General features: G+C 36.1%; 1 protein-coding gene across 1 annotated transcript in view; it reads left to right on the top strand.

The window, feature by feature from the left end:
* The window catches only part of Dock4 (dedicator of cytokinesis 4), a 445040-nt gene that overhangs the window by 184514 nt on the left and 241642 nt on the right, over nucleotides 1–18884 (top strand). The window contains exons 3-7 of the mRNA XM_076835166.2: nucleotides 653–693; nucleotides 2816–2871; nucleotides 6798–6894; nucleotides 12313–12461; nucleotides 16982–17066. Of these exons, the coding sequence (XP_076691281.1) occupies nucleotides 653–693; nucleotides 2816–2871; nucleotides 6798–6894; nucleotides 12313–12461; nucleotides 16982–17066 (428 nt within the window). The remainder of the gene's footprint in view (nucleotides 1–652; nucleotides 694–2815; nucleotides 2872–6797; nucleotides 6895–12312; nucleotides 12462–16981; nucleotides 17067–18884) is intronic.

Raw genomic sequence — 18884 nt, 5'->3', positions numbered from 1 at the left:
AACTACAGAATAAAAATCACAGTGAGCTCATTGAACAGACATGGTGTTGCTGAAGTATGCTAGTTCATTCTGGGAGTGGTGAGACCTGGTTTTTCTCTTCTGCTATGAAACTAATCCTAATCCAAGACAGGGAGTTTAAGGGTATGCTAATTCACTGCATGACTGCTAGTCTGGCACTATTATTTGGTGATAGAGTCTGTGCTTTTTAGATAGGCAAGCAAAATTTAGAAATGTATTCTGTCATGTGCATGTTCTTGAAGTTTCCTTATACATAGGGTGACATTTTATAAAATGGGGAGAATTGGTACTCAGGTACATCAAGTAACTTGCCCAAGATTAAAAAGCTAGTAATTTGTAAAGTGAGAATTTAAACCCAGTACTGATTCCAAAGAGTTTGTTTCCATTATGCATGTTTCTGTTTGTTACTTAAAGTTGTGGTATAATTTTTAACAGTTTGTTATTAAAACATTTAAAGTACAGGTCAATTGAGCTATTATCTAACCTAATTCTGACTGCCGCCATATTTATTTATAAAGTATTTACATGTAGGGTAAAATTTCATCAGCAAAGAACAGATTAATTTGTAATTATTTTTTATCTTTAAAATATTACAATGGTCCATCAAAATATGACTATGATTATTTCTCCACAGGCTGGTACAGAGGATTTGCCTTAAAAAACCCAAATATCAAGGTAAAAACTGTAATTTCTAACCGTAATTATAGGATTTTCAAAAAGACAACTATTTAAATTATCTTCCTATACAATTGAAATTATAGTTTGTATTCTTAGTTAAAATGCAAAATGGTAATACAGATTTTTATAATTCTTGAAATTCCTTTGAACTTGGATTACAGTTAAGATCTGCTACTCAAATGATAATCCTATATAGCTCTTGAAAATTGTACTGAGCAGACCTTAATAAGCTCATTATATATAAACAAAATCTTTTTGAAGTGTTTCTCAAGGAACTAAATTAAAATTCAGGCAGGGGGTATATAGTTCCAAAAGAAATATGGAATGGAGGCATTTAATTTTAAGTCTTTTGTGGTATCATTTGTAAACACTGGTGTGGAAACAGATTCATTGTAGTGGTACATTAAGAGTCTCCTTGGCTTAGGGAACTGAAATCTGGAAAATCATATTATAAAAATGTCCACCTTTCTTACTATTCCAGACAGAAACTAAGATTCATTATCCTTTATATACTTATATAAATCCTCAGGAATTATAGTAGGAAGTATGTGATTTTTGTTTTATCTTTCACTGGGATACTTTGTGATTTTGACACTAATCCTTACTAATATCTACATTTTTCTACCTTATTTCAATCTCCCCAGCTTTCACTCATACTTCCCACAGTCTCTAATATTTCTTATATGTCATATTTATTTTTTGGTTTAATTCTAGCTATACTAAAGTTGTTAATGAGAAAGTGTTTCATTTCTCATTCTCAAAACATAGCATAAGATAACTATACTCTTTGTCTGTCTTTTTGCTTAAATGTGGCTTTTCCAACTGTGTTTAATTACTTCATTTCATTATTTTAGATTAGTCTAAAAGGAGAGCCTAAGGACAAAAGAGTATACAAATTAATTTTTTAATACTTTAGCCCTCATTTAAAGTAGTTTTTGGACATTTGCAAGGCACATGCAAGTATATCCTCAGTATTTAATTATTCATCTAGAGCATGTTTGGGAAAAATTTATTATGACTTCTGAGTTACTTTAGTCATATCTAACAAACCTCAATTCTAACTTTTCCTTATTAATTACATTTACTCCATTTGTTAATCATATCATATTGAAGTAAATTTAAGTTTTGCAGAAAAAAAATAATTTAAAAAATCTATATCCCTATTTACTACAGTTGAATGTATAGAGTTTAGTTATTAAGTTTTATTTTATATCTGGGTTCACAGAAGTGATAACATATTCAAATGACATTTGTTTTCATAAATATTTAATTGAGTTTGTCATTTGATTATACATGATAAATTCTTCAGAGGACATTGTCACTTACCAGAAAATAAAATTGATGCTCATTTTGTTGTTGTTTTTTTCGATTTCCCATTTAGAACAATTTCCTTGCCCTATCATTTCTCTATAATAAAAAGCTTTATGTGAGCGTGGCTTCTTTTGTTTAATTTTTGTGCCATCAGAATGGCAGCATAGTGATTAATTGCTGCTGTGCTGCCATCAAAGATCTTCCATAACACACAGTACCAGATAGTCTCCAAATTCACAGTGTTTTTTGTTTGTTTGTTTGTTTGTTTGTTTGTTTTAGTGTATATGGTTAGATAAAACCATGAGTGTTTGGGGGTAAAGAAAAGAACAACTAAAACAAGCAAACATCTATTAAAACCATGTTGTATTTTATTTATTATTTTTTACTTTTATGTTTTTATTAGTACATTATAGCTAAACATAATAATGGGGTTCCTTTTGACATAATCACTCATGCATGGAATATTTTTAAACATCTATTTCACTATATCATGGTTTTTATTTTAGTATTCCTGAAATTGTTTTGCTTTCTATTTTACATTTGATTACATGATTATATTTGTCATATGAGATTTGATTTTTTTTTTCCGATTTTAGAGAATATTTGAGGTTTTTAAGGAGTTGGTAATAGAAAGTGAAAGGAGTGGGCCTATGCCACAAGGGATTTCAGCCTGTGGCATGTGGGAGAGATGTTTTTCCTTAACTCCTGATATTGTCCTACTGTATGACTGTGTCTTTTACATTTTATTGTGAACCCACCCTGCCTTAAGAGACAGTGAGCACCCTAACCTTCCTGTTTTCTCTTCCAGGGTATATTTCCTTCCAGCTATGTTCACTTGAAAAATGCCTGTGTAAAGAACAAAGGGTAAGAAATAAGGGGTTTTTTTTGTTTGTTTGTTTGTTTGTTTTTTTTTTTTTTTTTAGTAGTTGGAGGGTTTTCACATAGCTATTACCTATTTTGGAATTTTATAATTCATGGAAGTTTGAAAAATGAGCTGTACAAGGTCATGATATTGTTGGTGCTGTTTGATGAAGAGACGCTGACTAAGGCCATTGGTGGAGGGAATTAAAAAACCCATCTGCTCCTTCAGGACAACGATGGGATCTAAGAGACTGAGGTCTCTCGTTGTTGGCATATCATCGAACCAGCTCAATCTTAAGCAGAGGAGTTGTTTATTTTGGTTTCCTGTTATTTAAGGAAGCATGGCAGTTAGATCTATAAAATGTTGAGTCATGTCTTCTCCAAACCCAAGAATTTCCTCAATTTACCACTGATTTTAAGAAGCCAAGTCTATCTTTCTCTAAATGAGCATAATACTATATTCTTAGTGTTAGCATTCCACAAAGCCATTGTTCTCCTTTAGATAATATTATTTATATGACACTCAGTGTGATTGAGCTCACTGATTATATACGACTTCTTATATATTTAACATTTTTTCAGTCCGTTCCTAAAATGATTGGTAGCGTCTGTCAGAATAATACCACTCAAGCAAGAGTAAAGTTATCTCAAAATAAAAAATAGTGGGTTCAATCTTCAGCACCTCATAAAAATAAGTAAGGAAAATAAAGGTATTGTGTCCAACTACAACTTATATACATACATACATATATACATATACATATATATATATATATATATATATATATTTAAAGTTAGTGAACAGATTCATTGTAAGATGGATTTGGACACAAAACATTTAGAGCCATTATCACAGGGAATCTTTATTGGGTCATTGTATAATTTTAGTTTTATAACCAGAGTACAGATTCAGCCATAGAAATTACATTCTTCCTCAAATAGTTATAATAGCAATCTGGTATTTGAACTCTTAAACCAGAGTAAATAATATCTTCAAATTTTAGTTTTACCAGAAAAGTTCCAAGTATGTTATTCAAATGGTGATTTTTATATTCACCCTCTATAAAGGTACAGTATTAAATTTTTGTTCAGTGAAAGAGATTCTATGGTATAAATATTTCCTATATGGATAAAAGTTCATCTAGGACACTATTACACCATATAGCTTATATATGTCAGCTACTTTAACCAAGTATTATTAGTAGGAAATAGTAACTTTTTAAAAATAGTAGATTGAAACTATAATTCTAATACAAATACTTACCACTGCTGATAGAAATCTTTTAATAAATACATATCCTTCAGAAATGTATAGCTATACCCACCACAGTTATCAAGCAAAGTTACCAGTCCTTTTGAAGTCTACCACCCCTGGCTTGAAACTGTCCAGTCCTGTTCAAGTAAACCAGAGCTCAGGACAGAAAGTTTTTCAGCCGCATACTGCTTCTTTGTCCTGATCTCTCTGCCCTAGTTATCTGGAATGGGCATTGTTGAAACTCTGGGGTCTATCCTAGCCCTTAAAGTGCTTATCTGGACAAGACCCTGCAGTTCTTTCCTCTGAGTTCTTTCCTGCTGCATTGGCCCCAAGACTCACCCAGCCTCCATCAGACACTGATCAAGGAAGAGAAAAATAGAGCAGAGGATAAAAGGGATATCAGGCATTACTCCACTTAGCATCCACCCCTCAAAGGGCATTGGAGTGAGACATAGTTTTAAAGTAAGGACTTACTTTTTTTTTTTTTTTTTTTTTTTGGCAATGTTTTATATCTTGCCCCCTTCCATATGCCTCAAGAAAGCTTAAATGCTGGTAAAGTTATCTCCAAATTTGGTTGTGCAAGTTTAAGACTTGCCTATGAGGTATCTACCTGACACCGGGCATGATGGGCATGGGGCAGCAGAAGAGCTTATGAATAGAACAGACTTCATTTTCTAAAAAAGAATTATTGGAGTTGGTCAGACCCATGGTTCTGAGACTGTTATTGGAAGAAAAACATTGGTCTGAAAACATTTGAGAACATGTATTGCCAGATGATTAGTTACCCAGAGAAGAATCTCTGTGGGAATTTGAAGGTACCTATCTTGTTGGCAGCAGATTTTCAACCTGATGTCCCACTGGGATGAAGTTGCTGCAAAGTACATTTCAGAATAAATGAAAAAAATATAATTTCAGAGCAACTGCTTATGATAGACTATTTGAATTTTAGTTTTGGTTTTAGGAAAAAGCTGCCTTGCCCAAATGGCAATTTTGTGCTTAAAAACTTGCATTTTGTTTGGACAGCTCTCTGATCAACTTCCCACAGGTCGAATTGTCTTTATATTCTTTCCTGAATTTTCAGAGCAATGGAGGACTGATGGGGACTTTTAGGTGATAGTTTGTGTGTGAGGCCACTTCTGGTTTGTTCTTGCTGAGGTCATGTCACTTTTAAAATGTTGAGCAGGATGTCAGGTTTTCTTGGAAATTCGTTGTTCCCTCCTTGACCTTGTGTAGGATCATTTTATAATCTCTCTATCTCCAAATAGTCATCATTTAAATTGCAACAGCTGCTTTAAAAGCAAAATAAATGATGTACTACCACTGGAAGATGTTATACATAGACTTAATAAAATGTTCTATACTTGTCACAAGTCATATATCAATATTTGCTTTTAGTTCTAGTTTTAAATTCCAGTTTTGCATTTTCAGCTATGTGAAGCTCTAGAATGAAGGAAAATATTCACAGGGTAGGTATTAGCAGCCGTATGAAATGAGGAGATGGAGCTCTGGTGAAGGAATCAAGGCAAACTTTTAGTTCCTATACTTCCATTAAGAAGATTTTATAAAAGACAGTTATACACACTTTGGACATACCATCAAAAAGGAACCGCAGAGCAGTTATTAGCCTCATACTAAGAAGTAATTTTCCCTTGATCATGGAGATGACCTGGTTCAGTGTCTAAGAAGCTGTTACCTTTTGCATATTAGATGTTGTCCTTGAGAAAATGTAATGAAATAAAGAAAATAGTCTCCATCAACATAGCCAGTAGTGTTCTTTGAGATGCAGTGGTAATAACCATGTAACCATTTTAACCAGCATTGAAAGGATTGGAAAAAAGAAGCTAGAGATGCAGAAAAGGAGATCATTACATGACAAAGGCAGAATAAAAAAGACAAATTAAATCTTCCCCCCTTTTTTTTTCTTCTTATCTCCTTACATTTCTTAACTTCAGGACAAAGACACATACCTATTAAATGTTGGTATGAATATTTTTATAGTTTCTGACTTTTAGAGAAGAAATGGAAAGACTGCATTACCCTAATTATAGAGATTAACATTTCAAATGAATTTTTAAATATCTAGGAAGTGTTAAAAGCCTTTAAATTTAATGCTGCATGATAACATTACTAATAGGACTAATGATTTTTTGTGGTCTGGTTCACATATATAAAAATGAAGGGTTAATAACCTCCACTGTGGGTTCACTCAGGGTCCCAGTGTCCAGTTTATAAGGATGTTCATTTGAGGGTTCGCATCCTGATGGCTCAGTAGTGTTTCTTTTACTCTCTTGGTATCCCATGGAGTCATAGCACTTGGAAGGCAAAGGTCACCTCAGACTATGTAAAGTCTGGTGACCTCATGTGGATTTGGGGCCAGGGGAGGTTAAAAGAGTCTATTGGTCTATTGGTCACCCCGTCACCAGAGTAGAACTCTTATGTGGTTCCTTCTCTACTGCACGGATCACACTTCATCTGGATGAAGTGGCTGGTTCCCTTGGGTATTGCATTGCCCCATGACTGTCCTCACACAAACTCATAATCAAATCCCAGTTACTGTCTTCAGGACCCAAAATAAGTTGATCGCGCTCCTTCCTAGTTTATGTTTTAGAGTACTTAAAACCAAATTGTTGTCCATGGTATTTCCATATATGCCTTTTCTTTTCTAATTTCACAGACAATTTGAAATGGTTATTCCCACTGAAGACTCCGTTATCACAGAAATGACATCAACATTAAGAGACTGGGGAACCATGTGGAAACAACTCTATGTGGTAAGTTCTTTTTTTAGTGTAGCGGTTTTTCGGGCAGAGAGTTTTCTTAAGCAGTATCTGAACATGAATAAACATTGACTGACATTTGAGCACCTGCTGTAAGTCTCTAGGACTTCTCAGGAAACCAGGATATAGATCTTATAAGACATAGCCTCGTAATCTCTGTGTGCACTGAGCATGGGTCTCATACATTATTTTTCAATATCACAGGATAAAAAAGGTGACTTTTCTGACATCTAACCAAATACTATGGTTTACATGGATCTACTATTAGGCTTCCTGAATATTTTGAATTCTCAAGGACAAATAAGTTTATTTTTAATACAATTTTAGTGGGAGTGATAGTTTATCATATTTTAATTCTATAATTCAAGTATACTATAAATGACAACTTCTTATCCAGAGTTAGTGAGAATATTCTAAATATACTAAGGAAGGGAATGTTTCTTGAACAACATCAAAAAAAAAAAAATCAGTGTTTTAAAGGTATATATGTGTGTGTATTTGTTTATTGTAGTTGATTACATTATTGAGTGCTTGTTATACAACAGATCCCTCTGGAACTACTCCATATACAGTATTTCATTTATTCCTTATGATTAATCAATGAAATAATAACTGTGATCATCTCTAGCTTATGGAAGGGAAAAATGAGGCCCAGAGAGTGAAGTACTCCATATTCAGTAGTCCCTTTCTTATCTGCCAGGGATATAATCCCAGACCCCTGTGGAGCTTCAAACTGTATAATACAGAACCCCAAATATATACTATGCTATATTTTTTTCCAAAATAAATATCTATAATATTTATCTATGATAAATATCTGTGATAAAGTTTAATTTTACAAATTAGGCACAGTGAGAGAATAACAACAATAACAAATAAAATTGAACAGTTATAACATACTATAATAAAAGTTATTTAAAAGTTATGAATTGTTTGTAGAATTTTGCATTTAATATTTTGAGAACTCAGTACTTGTGGATAAATGAAACTCTGGGAATTGAAACTGCAGATAAAGGGAACTACGGTCATTGGAAAGTAGCTGAGCTAGAGTTTTGATGTGAAACTCTTACTTATGTATACAAACTACTATGTATGCTGAAGTCAGAGGGTGATGAAGTTTTGAGGAACAGTAATGAGATTCTCCTTGTATTTTCAAAAAAAATCTAGAACAATTTAATCATTTGAAGGAATGTGTTCAAAATCCAAAGGTGTGCTTATTCTGACAAAATTATTTTAAGTCGCCTGAGAGAAAAATCCAAATTAGTAAGGGACATAAGCACAGAAAGATAGTTTATATTGTCTATTACATCTAAAATGAATAGGGTGTTTCATTGAGAGAAGAATATCTTGAAAAGTCACTAACCAAAATCCTTTGGTCCTGGAGTTTTCTGGCCACACCCTTCTGGAGTTGGTGGCTTTAGAACTCACTGGGAAAATCCACAAGACAAAGCTTACATCTTAGATGAATTGCCAGAGTGTGGTCCTTGTAAACATGAAGTCAAGATAGCTGATGCACAGGGAGGGCTGTGTACCAAGATAGTGCTAAAGAAATGCAAATCTTTCTTTTATTAATTTTTAAAAATTTATGCTGGGAACAATATAAAATCCAGGCATTATTTCATTTGAATTAGCATTTTGTGTGACACATTGTTTGAAAAGTTTGAACCACTGTATCCTAAATACCCAACTTAAGAGAGTTATAAAAATAATGACAGTGTAAGTGTTGTCCATTAGTTGAGCTACAACACCCAGACTTTTCCTTTTATGTAGCTTCTAGTAGGGAACAAAGTTGAATTTCCTTTTGATTCTGTCTTATCTAGCTATTTTTACCTGCTTTTGAGGTTGGAGGCATCTATTTTGGGGACAGACTTGGTAGGTTTGAAAAATTCATGTGTTGTAAACTCTGGAAGTAATCTCTTCTTCTGGTGTCCTGAGTAATGGGAAAGAGAGATAATTATCTAGCAGTTTCCCTGGCTACTAAAATGGTAGTGGATTATATGAGGAACAAATATAAATTTCAATCCTGAGATATCAGTTTTGGCATTGAGAATGAGGCTAACTTGGCCACTTTGGCCCTTTTGGTTCTCTCTTCCTGATGTAAATGTTCTATGCCTAGGGTTTGGTTCAAGTTTCATTATGCTTGAGTGTATTTTGGATACTGTCCATTTTCTCTTCCAATGATTTCAAAGTACCTGCTTCTTCACTGAAAGGTGTTTGATGAGGGCAGTATTTTTTTGTAAATTGTAAATATTATATAATATATGCCAAAAGCTTAGAATAAAAGCACATGGTAAATGATTGAGCAGTGCTTGTTGCTCTTCTAAATAATATTGGTAAAGGCCTGAATTATGTCTTTTAAAATAACACTTAACAAAATATTAGTAATATAACCACAGAAAGTTTAGGAGAAATACAGTGCTCATCCTATACTGAGTACTTTGGTTCGGGTTCTGAGCTATTTTACATCTATCTTCCCTGGGGCTCTGCCAGGAAACTTTTATTCTCAAATCTTATCAAAGATGATTTATCCAGAGTCCCACATTGAGTGGTAAAGCCTGAATCTAAATCTAGGTCTGCTGCTGTAAAAACCTGTTTGCTACATTTCCGAAATATTGCAGGAATTTTTAGATACTGTCTTATTCCAAATGTTTGATACGTTACCATACTTTTTCATTTAACACTGAATCAAAGCATTTTTATTTCTGAATAGTCTTTGTAATTATCCAATTTCACACATCCAATTTTTATGAACTATCATTTTTTGACAAGATGTGCAATCAGATATGTAACTTATTTTTACAGTGGTAGTGAAATCAGGTGGCCAAGCCTGTAGCATGACAATGTCTCTTCCACCCCTTAAAGGGAAAGCTGACCAGCTGGTTTTAATGTTTACAAAGGATATTGCTTTCTTCTCATCTTTACATTATCTTAAATTGAAGTACAGGAGGTAACATCACAGAAAAACAAGTCCATCTTACAGAACGATTGCAGACTGCATTTCCAAGTGCAGGCATGTGGCCTTTCAATGTGACAGTCAGTTCAAGAGGGTGCTGGCTCTCTCCTTTGCTGCATGAGATTTGATTTCTTTTTATACTTCCTCATGGAATTGTTTTACTCAGTGGACTTTTCCTTCCCACTACTGATTTCATCAAATGTTTGATATTCCCAGCTTATTCTTTTGTAAGACCTAAACAGAATCTGTCTCTTGAGGTCCACAAAAATAAATAATACCTGTAAATCAAAGTCTCCATTCATTCTCCTGCAGGGGTTACAAAAGACAGACACAGCCCCTGTGGTTGGGCTCTAAAAGCCATGTGGTGGACACAGACACTGGATTGCTAATTATAAGAGTATTGTGTCATAGTACTCTTGCTTGTATGGGAGTATATCACATGAGCAAAAAAGTAATAGAAGACAGGCTCAATAGAGTGCTTTAGGAGTTGAGAGCAAGATTATTTATTTCCCAGAGGATCAGGCATGCATCCTAGAGAATGTTTCCTGTCCTCTGCACATTTGTCTGACTTGCACAGCACATGAAAACTCCTCAAGACACCAAGTACCAATAAGGTATAAAACACTTCACTACTTTCTAAAATTAAAAAAAAAAATGTGTTATCACTCAGTGTTTTACCCATCACGGGAACCTGACATCTCCTACAGCTTGTCGTGTTAGAGGACTTCAGGTAGAAGATAACCTCAGTACCTTCATGCCACTATTTGTGTGACTTTCTAATGATTTTTGTGGAAATTAAAATGCAGCTTCTGGTTAAGGAAGGTGAGAAGTGAATCCTTACATAGATTTACTCTGGGCTGGGTACAGTGGTGCACACCTGTAGTCCCAGTAGCTCAGGAGGCTGAGGCAGGAGAATCACAAGTTCAAAGGCAGCCTTAGAAAAAATGAGGCACTAAGCAATTCAGTGAAATCCTTTCTCTAAATAAAATACAAAATAGGGCTGGGAATGTGGCTCAGTAGTCAAGTGCCCTGAGTTGAATCTCCAGTACTCCACCTCCCCAAACAATTTATTCTGATGTCTGTGAGACAAGAGATCTATATTTTGGTTTTGTTAAAGAAATAGTATTTGTAGAGGGCCTATTATGAACAAAGCCCCCAAACAGTAGCAGTATTAGTAATGGCTAATTACTGAAATGGTATTTATTTGGGGCCAGGCATTGTTTTCAGAGTTTTAATATACTAACTCATTAATCCTGACAACAACTTTTAGGTGGGTAGTATGATACCTGTTAATAGACGAGAAAACAACACAAAGAAGTTAATGAATCACTGAGGGTTTTTTAGCCAATAAATGCTAAAATTAGAAGGTCATTGGGCTCTAAATTGGTGTTCTTTACCATGGGTATGCTGCTATCTTCATGTATGTTACCTGTAATCTATAAAACAATCTTGCATAAAGATAGTACTTCCCTATTTTAAAGATGACAAAACTCCATACTCAAAGTTTATGAAACTAGTAAGTGGCAAGACCAGGATTTGAAGTCAGGAGTTTAACCCATCTTTTTTCACTAAGCCACAGAGCTTAATGATTTTCATATGAAGTTATCATGATTCTATGTGATTGTATAAAAAATTTAAAAGCACCATTTTTTAAAAGTAGTAATGAGCAGATAATGACTGTGAAAATTTATCAGTGAATTATCATGAATGAGCTTGAGAGTCCTCTAACTTCTGAAGTAAGATCTAGCTGGGTGTGATGTCACTTACCTATAATCCCAGTGACTTGGGAGGCTGAGGCAGGAGGATCACAAGTTCAAGGCCAGCCTCAGCAACTTACCAAGGCCCTAAGCAATTTAGTAAGACCCTATCTTAAAACAAAAAAGTGCTGGGGATGTAGATCACTGATAAAGCACTCCTGGGTTAAATCCCTAGTACAAAAAAAAAAAAAAGGATGGGGGGAGATCTAATGAATTGTTAAGGTCATAATATAAGATATGATTGGATTACGATGTTTTCCATTTCATCCACTTTAGTTGTATGCAGCCATAACACTGAGGGGAGAGAAAAGAATGTGAGCAAGAGTTATCAGGAAAGACTGCCTCACAGAAGTGGATGTCGTGCTGAGCCTCGAAGGATAGTAGTGAGTTTGGACAGAGGTAAAGACAGGAGCACATGAAGGTGTGGAGGCATACTGGAAACAGGAGCACTGTGGTTGTGTTGAGGAGTAGGAGAATGTTGTGTTCTTGGACAGGAGAGCAGCATTGTGAAACTTGGATGAAAGCAGGTAGAGTCATAATTGCACTTGAGAACAATGAGGGAAATGAGTGTGTTGATGATGAATCTCTTCAGGATTCAGCAAGCACATAGAACGTAACCAAGACTCACCCCCTGCCCCTTCCTATTTGGTTATAACTCAGCATCTGACTGACTACCAGTTCTCTTCTTTGCGTATTTCTTAGAGAAATGAAGGTGATCTCTTCCACCGGCTGTGGCACATCATGAATGAAATCCTGGATCTGCGGCGCCAGGTGCTGGTTGGCCATCTTACCCATGACAGGATGAAGGATGTGAAGCGACACATTACTGCCCGCCTTGACTGGGGCAATGAGTGAGTGCTGACCATTACGGGGTACTCTCTGGTGGGTGAACACAAAAGAAGTAACGTAGGTGTGAGAAGAAATCACATCGGCTTTGACCTTTTCACAGGCTTTATGAGGACTGTCATTGATGGAGCCAAGAGCCACATTCTTTAGGTCTGGTGTCCACACCAAGGCATTGTTTGCTCTCTAGTGACCTGTGTGGTGTGATAGTATGCATGTATTCCTATAAAATGAAATGTTCATATGGGTTAATTAAATATTGCCTCTGACTAAAATGGACCTTATCTTCCAGTAGGCTTTAGGTTTGGCATGTGTACTTGTTCTTATTGTGCACCTCTCCATATCATGGTGTGGGTTGCCAGTGTAATCTGAAGGGAGACAGTGATGTTAGCAGCTTCTGCTGAAAGGCTTAGGCCAGGTGCACCACTGGGACCTTTCATTACTGTTGTGATGGTTCCTGTGCATACGTGTCAGCTACTTGGAGGAGCTGCTTGGGAGAAGAGTAAAAAGCTGTTTTTGATGGAGATTTACCTTTAAATAAAAATGTGGGGGACTAACTTAAAAATAACAATCAAGCACTTAATTAGTAAATCTAATCACTAAAAGCTCTGACCAAAACTGATATAGCACTAAATATGACTGGCAATATAAGAATTAAAAATGCAAACAAGCCAATCTTGCCTATGATCCTAGGGTTGCACATGGCCTAAGTTTAGGGCACCGAAATGGTTTCATAATATCCTACAAGGCCATAGCCTACCTTTCTTTCCTTTCCCCAAGCTCTCATTTACTGTTTGGACCTTCACAGGATCTTAGGGCAACAGAATAAAAAAAGAAAGAATAAAAAAAGAGAGAGAAAATGTCAGGACATTTTGAACAGTGGACAAAATGCAAACAACAACAACAAAAAAGAAAATTGGAAAGTAGAATGTTTCCCCTACCCTTAGGAAGTCACTTTATCAGAAGCCAGGTGTGATTCCCACCAAGATGTTAAATACTACAGGAATGACAGATTTGAATCCTGCCACTCACCCAGAGCATGTATGACATCTTTTTGAATGTGCTGTGCCATTTATCTGTTTACACACTGTGAATAGCATAGCCTTATCGATTTATCTCTAGAACATTCATTCCTCTGAGAAATAAAGCAGGTACAGGCGTGGAGTGGCAACAGGAGTATTGGGCAAGGAACTCTACTATTTTTAAAGACCAGAAGCAAATTTCTTAAACCTGACTTCAATTTTTAGCTGTGCGGGAGTGAGCTGAATGAGAGGATCTAAGGGCCCTTTCAGTTCCAGGATGGTAAGATTCGAACACAGTGTCTCCTGGCAGACCAACCTTCCCAGTGTTGGTGTTGAGCTTCCCCTCTTGCTGTTTTCAAGGGGTAGTACTGGCAGTGAGAGATGGCTCTAAAGGCTGTTGAAGCCCGACCTATGCTGCCTGAATTCCACGTATTTCTTTATGATTTTGAGAAACCGTTGAGTTCTCACTGTGTTATAGTTGGCTCTTGGTCACTATGCTGGTCGCCATTTAAAAGGCTAGTTTGTAAATTAGAGGAAAGTTGGATGAAGTTAATGTATCAAAAACAATGTTGTAATGTAGAACAGGCAAGAAAGTGATGCTTTTTTGGTTCAGTAATGGAAAATGGTGGCAGAAGGAACAGGGAAAGGAAGGAAGGAAAGATCATTAATTATGGCTGAATCATGACTTAGTTTTTGACTTACATGAGTTCTAGCTGATGGTTTGAACATTTGTTGGGCTAATTTATGGTAAATTGGTCAAACACTGATGCATGAAAATGAATGATACATTTATTAAGATCATCTTTAAATTCATGAATTTTCTGAGCTCTTATTATGTTTCTTTTAATTTCATGTCCACTTATTAAAAATAATTTGTAGCACACAGATTATGCATTTACCTTGTTACTTTATTATAAACTTGTTTTCCTATTGAAGTGCATTGTGGAAAGCAAACCAGGATAATTTTTTTTTGTTGTCTATTAAACTATATCAGATTGTTCTGGAAATTATCTGTCAATACTTAAATCTCTGGATGAACATAAATAAAGAATATGTCCAATCTCAAGTTGCCTATCAAACTGTTGAAGCGAAGCCCTATGGAATGGGGAGCCTGGGTGGAGGAGATCATAATCCATCTGGCTCCTAGTGGGGTCAGCAAAATAGTGGTACATGTTTCTGTCTCCTATAGAGGGCTTTGATGTCCTTTGAGATCTGATGTCTCTAAGATTATATGGGAGGGAGAATTAGTTCCTCCTTTCTTCATATAACACAGAGTAGGATAGTGGCTACACTGACATTAAGTCTGACCATTTCTCCATGCTTAGATTCTGGCTTCCTTTATCCTGTGGGATCTCTCTCCATGTTGTCTCCCCCTACCTTGCCTGATTTCTCTGTGTGCATTGTAGAACACTGCGCTGAGTCTATTTTGTGAGCTAAGAAACCTCAAACAGTTCCTGGATTATCCTAAGGAGATACCTAGAAGTTGATAAAACCAAATAAAAACAAACGAGACTCTCTTTTTTCACACAGCTGGGACTGCAGTTAGCCAAGAAAAATTGAAAAATCAAGTTTTATGGGAGAAAGGAGGTTACAGAATAATGATTCCAAGCCTGAAAGTCCAGGAAGTTCTGGAGCCCACATCTGGAGCTGATCTTTACTCATTCTGCAGTGATAATCAGATGCCCTTCACATATCTTTTCTCCCTTACATTAAATGGCTAATTCTATCTGAATTTCCAAGTTCAAATTCACAAAGAAGGAATATCATTGACAGCTAATCCTTCTGTTTGGACTGAGTACTTTATACAAGCCTCTCAGAAGCTGCTGGCCAGCCCATGGATTCTTTATTCTTAGATCAGGTGTCCGCCTGCAGACCAGTTAAGTATGTATCAGAAGGGGAAATGTTCAGATAACTGCCTTATGTTCCTGCCTCTTCCTGGAGAGAAGGTGGGCAGCAAAGCTTCTCTCACCATGGTTCTTAGGTGGTTGTATGCTCTCTTCTCTTTGCTGGATAATCTTTCATCAGCAATGTATTCCTGATATCAAATCCTGTCTTACTCTAGTATACATAATATATAGTGATTCTCTCTTTGGAGGGATTGGGGAATGGAGGATAGACCCTATGAAAATCCCTGGTGAGATATGGCATAGGAGGATATGTTGAAAATAAATCACTGTGCTTGTGATTTGAAAGTTCAACCAGAAGAATGAGTGTGTCATTTGATTTTCTTAAAGAATAACTCAAATAAGGGAAATTTAGAAAATGTTTTTAGAGTCTGAAAGATAGCTTTCTGCTCTCAAGGAAGGGACACTGTTCTAGTTTTAAGGACTTATATCTCTCTGGGTAGCTGGGCAGTATTTGGTTGGCAGCAGGTGGTAAATTAATAAATTTTGCTTAAGAAACTTTAATGAGATTTTGAGACGGGCATGGATTTTTTATTTTTTATTTTTATTTTTTTAGTATACAAATGTAAGAAAGCTGTGTTCTGTAATTGGAGGTGCAATGTCACAAAGCTCCCGTAGTGGAAAGAGTGATAATGTAAAAGGGATGCCAAATAAATTAACTTCCAATAAGCATGAGACCTGGAGTGTGGTAATTGAGAGGAGTCTGGTGGACAGAGGGCTTCTTGTCCTTGATCTATAGGGTATTGCAAAGGCATGTTGAAGCCAGTAGGATGGTAATGGATGCTTAAGGAGATGAATGGAAAGATGTGACTTTGGCATCAGTGTTGTGCAGTAGGTGCTCTGGGGAGCAGGGTGTTACAAGGTCACTGGAGGGAAACTGGCTTGAACAGGCTTGTACTCGCATTCCTCTGTGCAGTCTAAGACAGCCTAAATCAATTACCATGCATGGTCCCTCTGAGACTGGATATAACCTTAGAATACTTCTCAGCATCACAAACCACATGTTGGTCATAATGACACCTGACCCTGAAGTTTAAACAAACCATTCCACCACTCTAGGCCTAGAACGGTGCTGCCTCAATTTCTGTTTCCTTCGTTTACTAAGTTTCTTCAAAATGTCTTACTCCAGAACTTGCCCTGAATTAATACCAGGCACAAGTGACCCGACTCACCTTAGAAATGTGTTAACTCTATACTTGGTACTACGCCAAATCCTAAACACCAACTTTCCCTCTCCTCAAAACCAATTTCCAGAAACCAAATTATTCCTAGTTTCCACCCTACTCCAGTATAGAAGGGCTTTTCTGGTGATAGTTTATAGGTGTTGAAAGCCCTGAGTGGCAGGAACATTCCACTAAGTGCCAACCCTTGCCTCCTTGATTTGCTTGTCTTTGTTATCCACTTCTTCTCAGGTTAAGCTCAGTGTCCAGCCTTGCAACTTGTCTACCCCAGTTATAGTAATAAGTCATACAGGGTACAGCTATGAGTGAGAAAAGGATAGTAGATGATACATCTAAGTTTTAAGGTGATGTAGTAAAAGTAATTAAATATATTGCATAGAAGTGACTTTTCTCCAAATGTTTTGCAATTTTTTTTTTCTAGACAACTAGGACTGGACCTGGTGCCTCGGAAAGAGTATGCAATGGTGGATCCAGAGGACATCAGTATTACTGAGCTCTACCGATTGGTAGGTATAAGAACTGTTGACTCACACCACACTGCTGATTTTGTCGTTTCCATAGCTCTTTTTAAACCTACTTGATTTTGTAAGAACAGGATGTTCAGGTTTAATTTGAAGAGAATAAAAGAATGGAGGGCTGAGGTGACCCTGCCCTGAGGAGAGTACTAAGACATTTTCCCTTTCTCAGAGTGATGTGATGTTCTCCACTGAGCCCCCAACTCCCAAGCACTAGAAAGTAAATGTGAGGTTTTACATTCTTTTGCAAATCTTTATACATTTTGCCTACTGTAGTGAAGTGGTTACAAGTCACACATTCATACCTGTTGTGTTTCCAGTGTCCCAACTAATGGTGTCCAACCATTCGTTGTCCATCAGGATATTAACCCGCCTCCCTGTCCCTGTTGTTGTGATACACATTGATTACAGAAAGCGTGTCCTCTTTGGTCTTCACCTGCTGATCTTAAACCTATCCCCAGACCGTAAGCCTAAGTGCCAAAACCTAGGTTTTCCAAATCTGATCTAATCAGCCTTGAATTTAGCCTTATATTCGTAAATACTTGTATAGAATTTACCTAATTTATTGATATTAATTAAGCTCTTTTTAAAACCCCGAATCAGAGTAGGAGGTGGTTGGGAAGAGCTTTCATGGGCCATTACCTTTTACTGTAATATCATTACCATAATATTTCTAGGAGGAGTGCCTGTCCTCCCTCCATTTAGGAAGATCCTGCTTCTTTGGAGGTAGCTTTTCAAGCTTACAGTCTTTTTCTGAAAATAGTGGGATAGTCTAAAACTGAATGGTTATCAATATATGAAAAAAAGCGGGAAAAATCATCAGTAAGTCCATCAGAGTTTGAATCTGACTTGTGAAGTCAGACATAGTTTTATCCGTTTAAGTGTTTTTCTTCATCATCCATATGTTTAGATTATCTATTCTTTGGGTTGTAGTTGGAATACATTCTGGTTTTATAGAGGATCCCTTTACTGTGTGGTGAACTTCTTGTGAGCACTGTTGCATGCTATAGGCCTTTACGGCATCTGTGCTGAGCAGAATGTATGGTGCATGGCAAGAAGATAGTGGTAGTTTAACTCAAATTAAAGTTATCACTTCTTCTTAGCCTATATTGCAAATATAATTTCAGTAGTTCACTTGTCAGTCACATCTTCTGATGTGACATCTGATTAGTTAGTTTGTTAAGCCTGTTAGTTAGTATGTTAAATATACATAAATATATATACATAAATATAAATATATATTAGTATATTAAATATACATGCTGTGTATTTTCTCACTTTTAAAAATAATCTTTCTTTCAATTTTAAGTTACTTTAGGTTGTAAACAATGTCTTCTGTCCCTGGTCTTATGCTCAATTTAATTTTGTCCAGTGATTTGTACTTAATAAGCACTCAGTCATTGTTTTAGAGATAATTATGATATGATGAACAGACTATGGATTGTGGCTTCAAATATCTAGATTTGCAGTCTTTATGAGCTCTCTGGTCTTAGACTTGTTATTTCGTCTCTGGGCCTCAGTTTCTTCATGTGCTAAGTGGAAAAATAATTCTTTTCTTGTTCATTACTGAATTAAAAAAAAACATGTAAAATGGCTTTCCTTATATTTGCAAAATTACCTCTATAGGTAATTGGTTTTTATTCTTTTATCTCATCTGCATTAGGGAGGCAGCATGATAAGAATAAGTGATGTAATCTGTACTCAATATTAGGTTTTAGTTGGCTCTTTGGAATGAAGTAAATAATAGAAGCTTAGACACAATAGAAATTTAATTCTCAAAATGTGCAAATCTATAAACAGGAAATTCTG

The sequence above is a fragment of the Callospermophilus lateralis genome, chromosome 1, assembly GCF_048772815.1.
Source record: "Callospermophilus lateralis isolate mCalLat2 chromosome 1, mCalLat2.hap1, whole genome shotgun sequence".
NCBI classification, from domain to species: domain Eukaryota; kingdom Metazoa; phylum Chordata; class Mammalia; order Rodentia; family Sciuridae; genus Callospermophilus; species Callospermophilus lateralis.
Note: the sequence above shows the minus strand (reverse complement) of the source record. Positions and strands in the feature narration are given on the sequence as shown.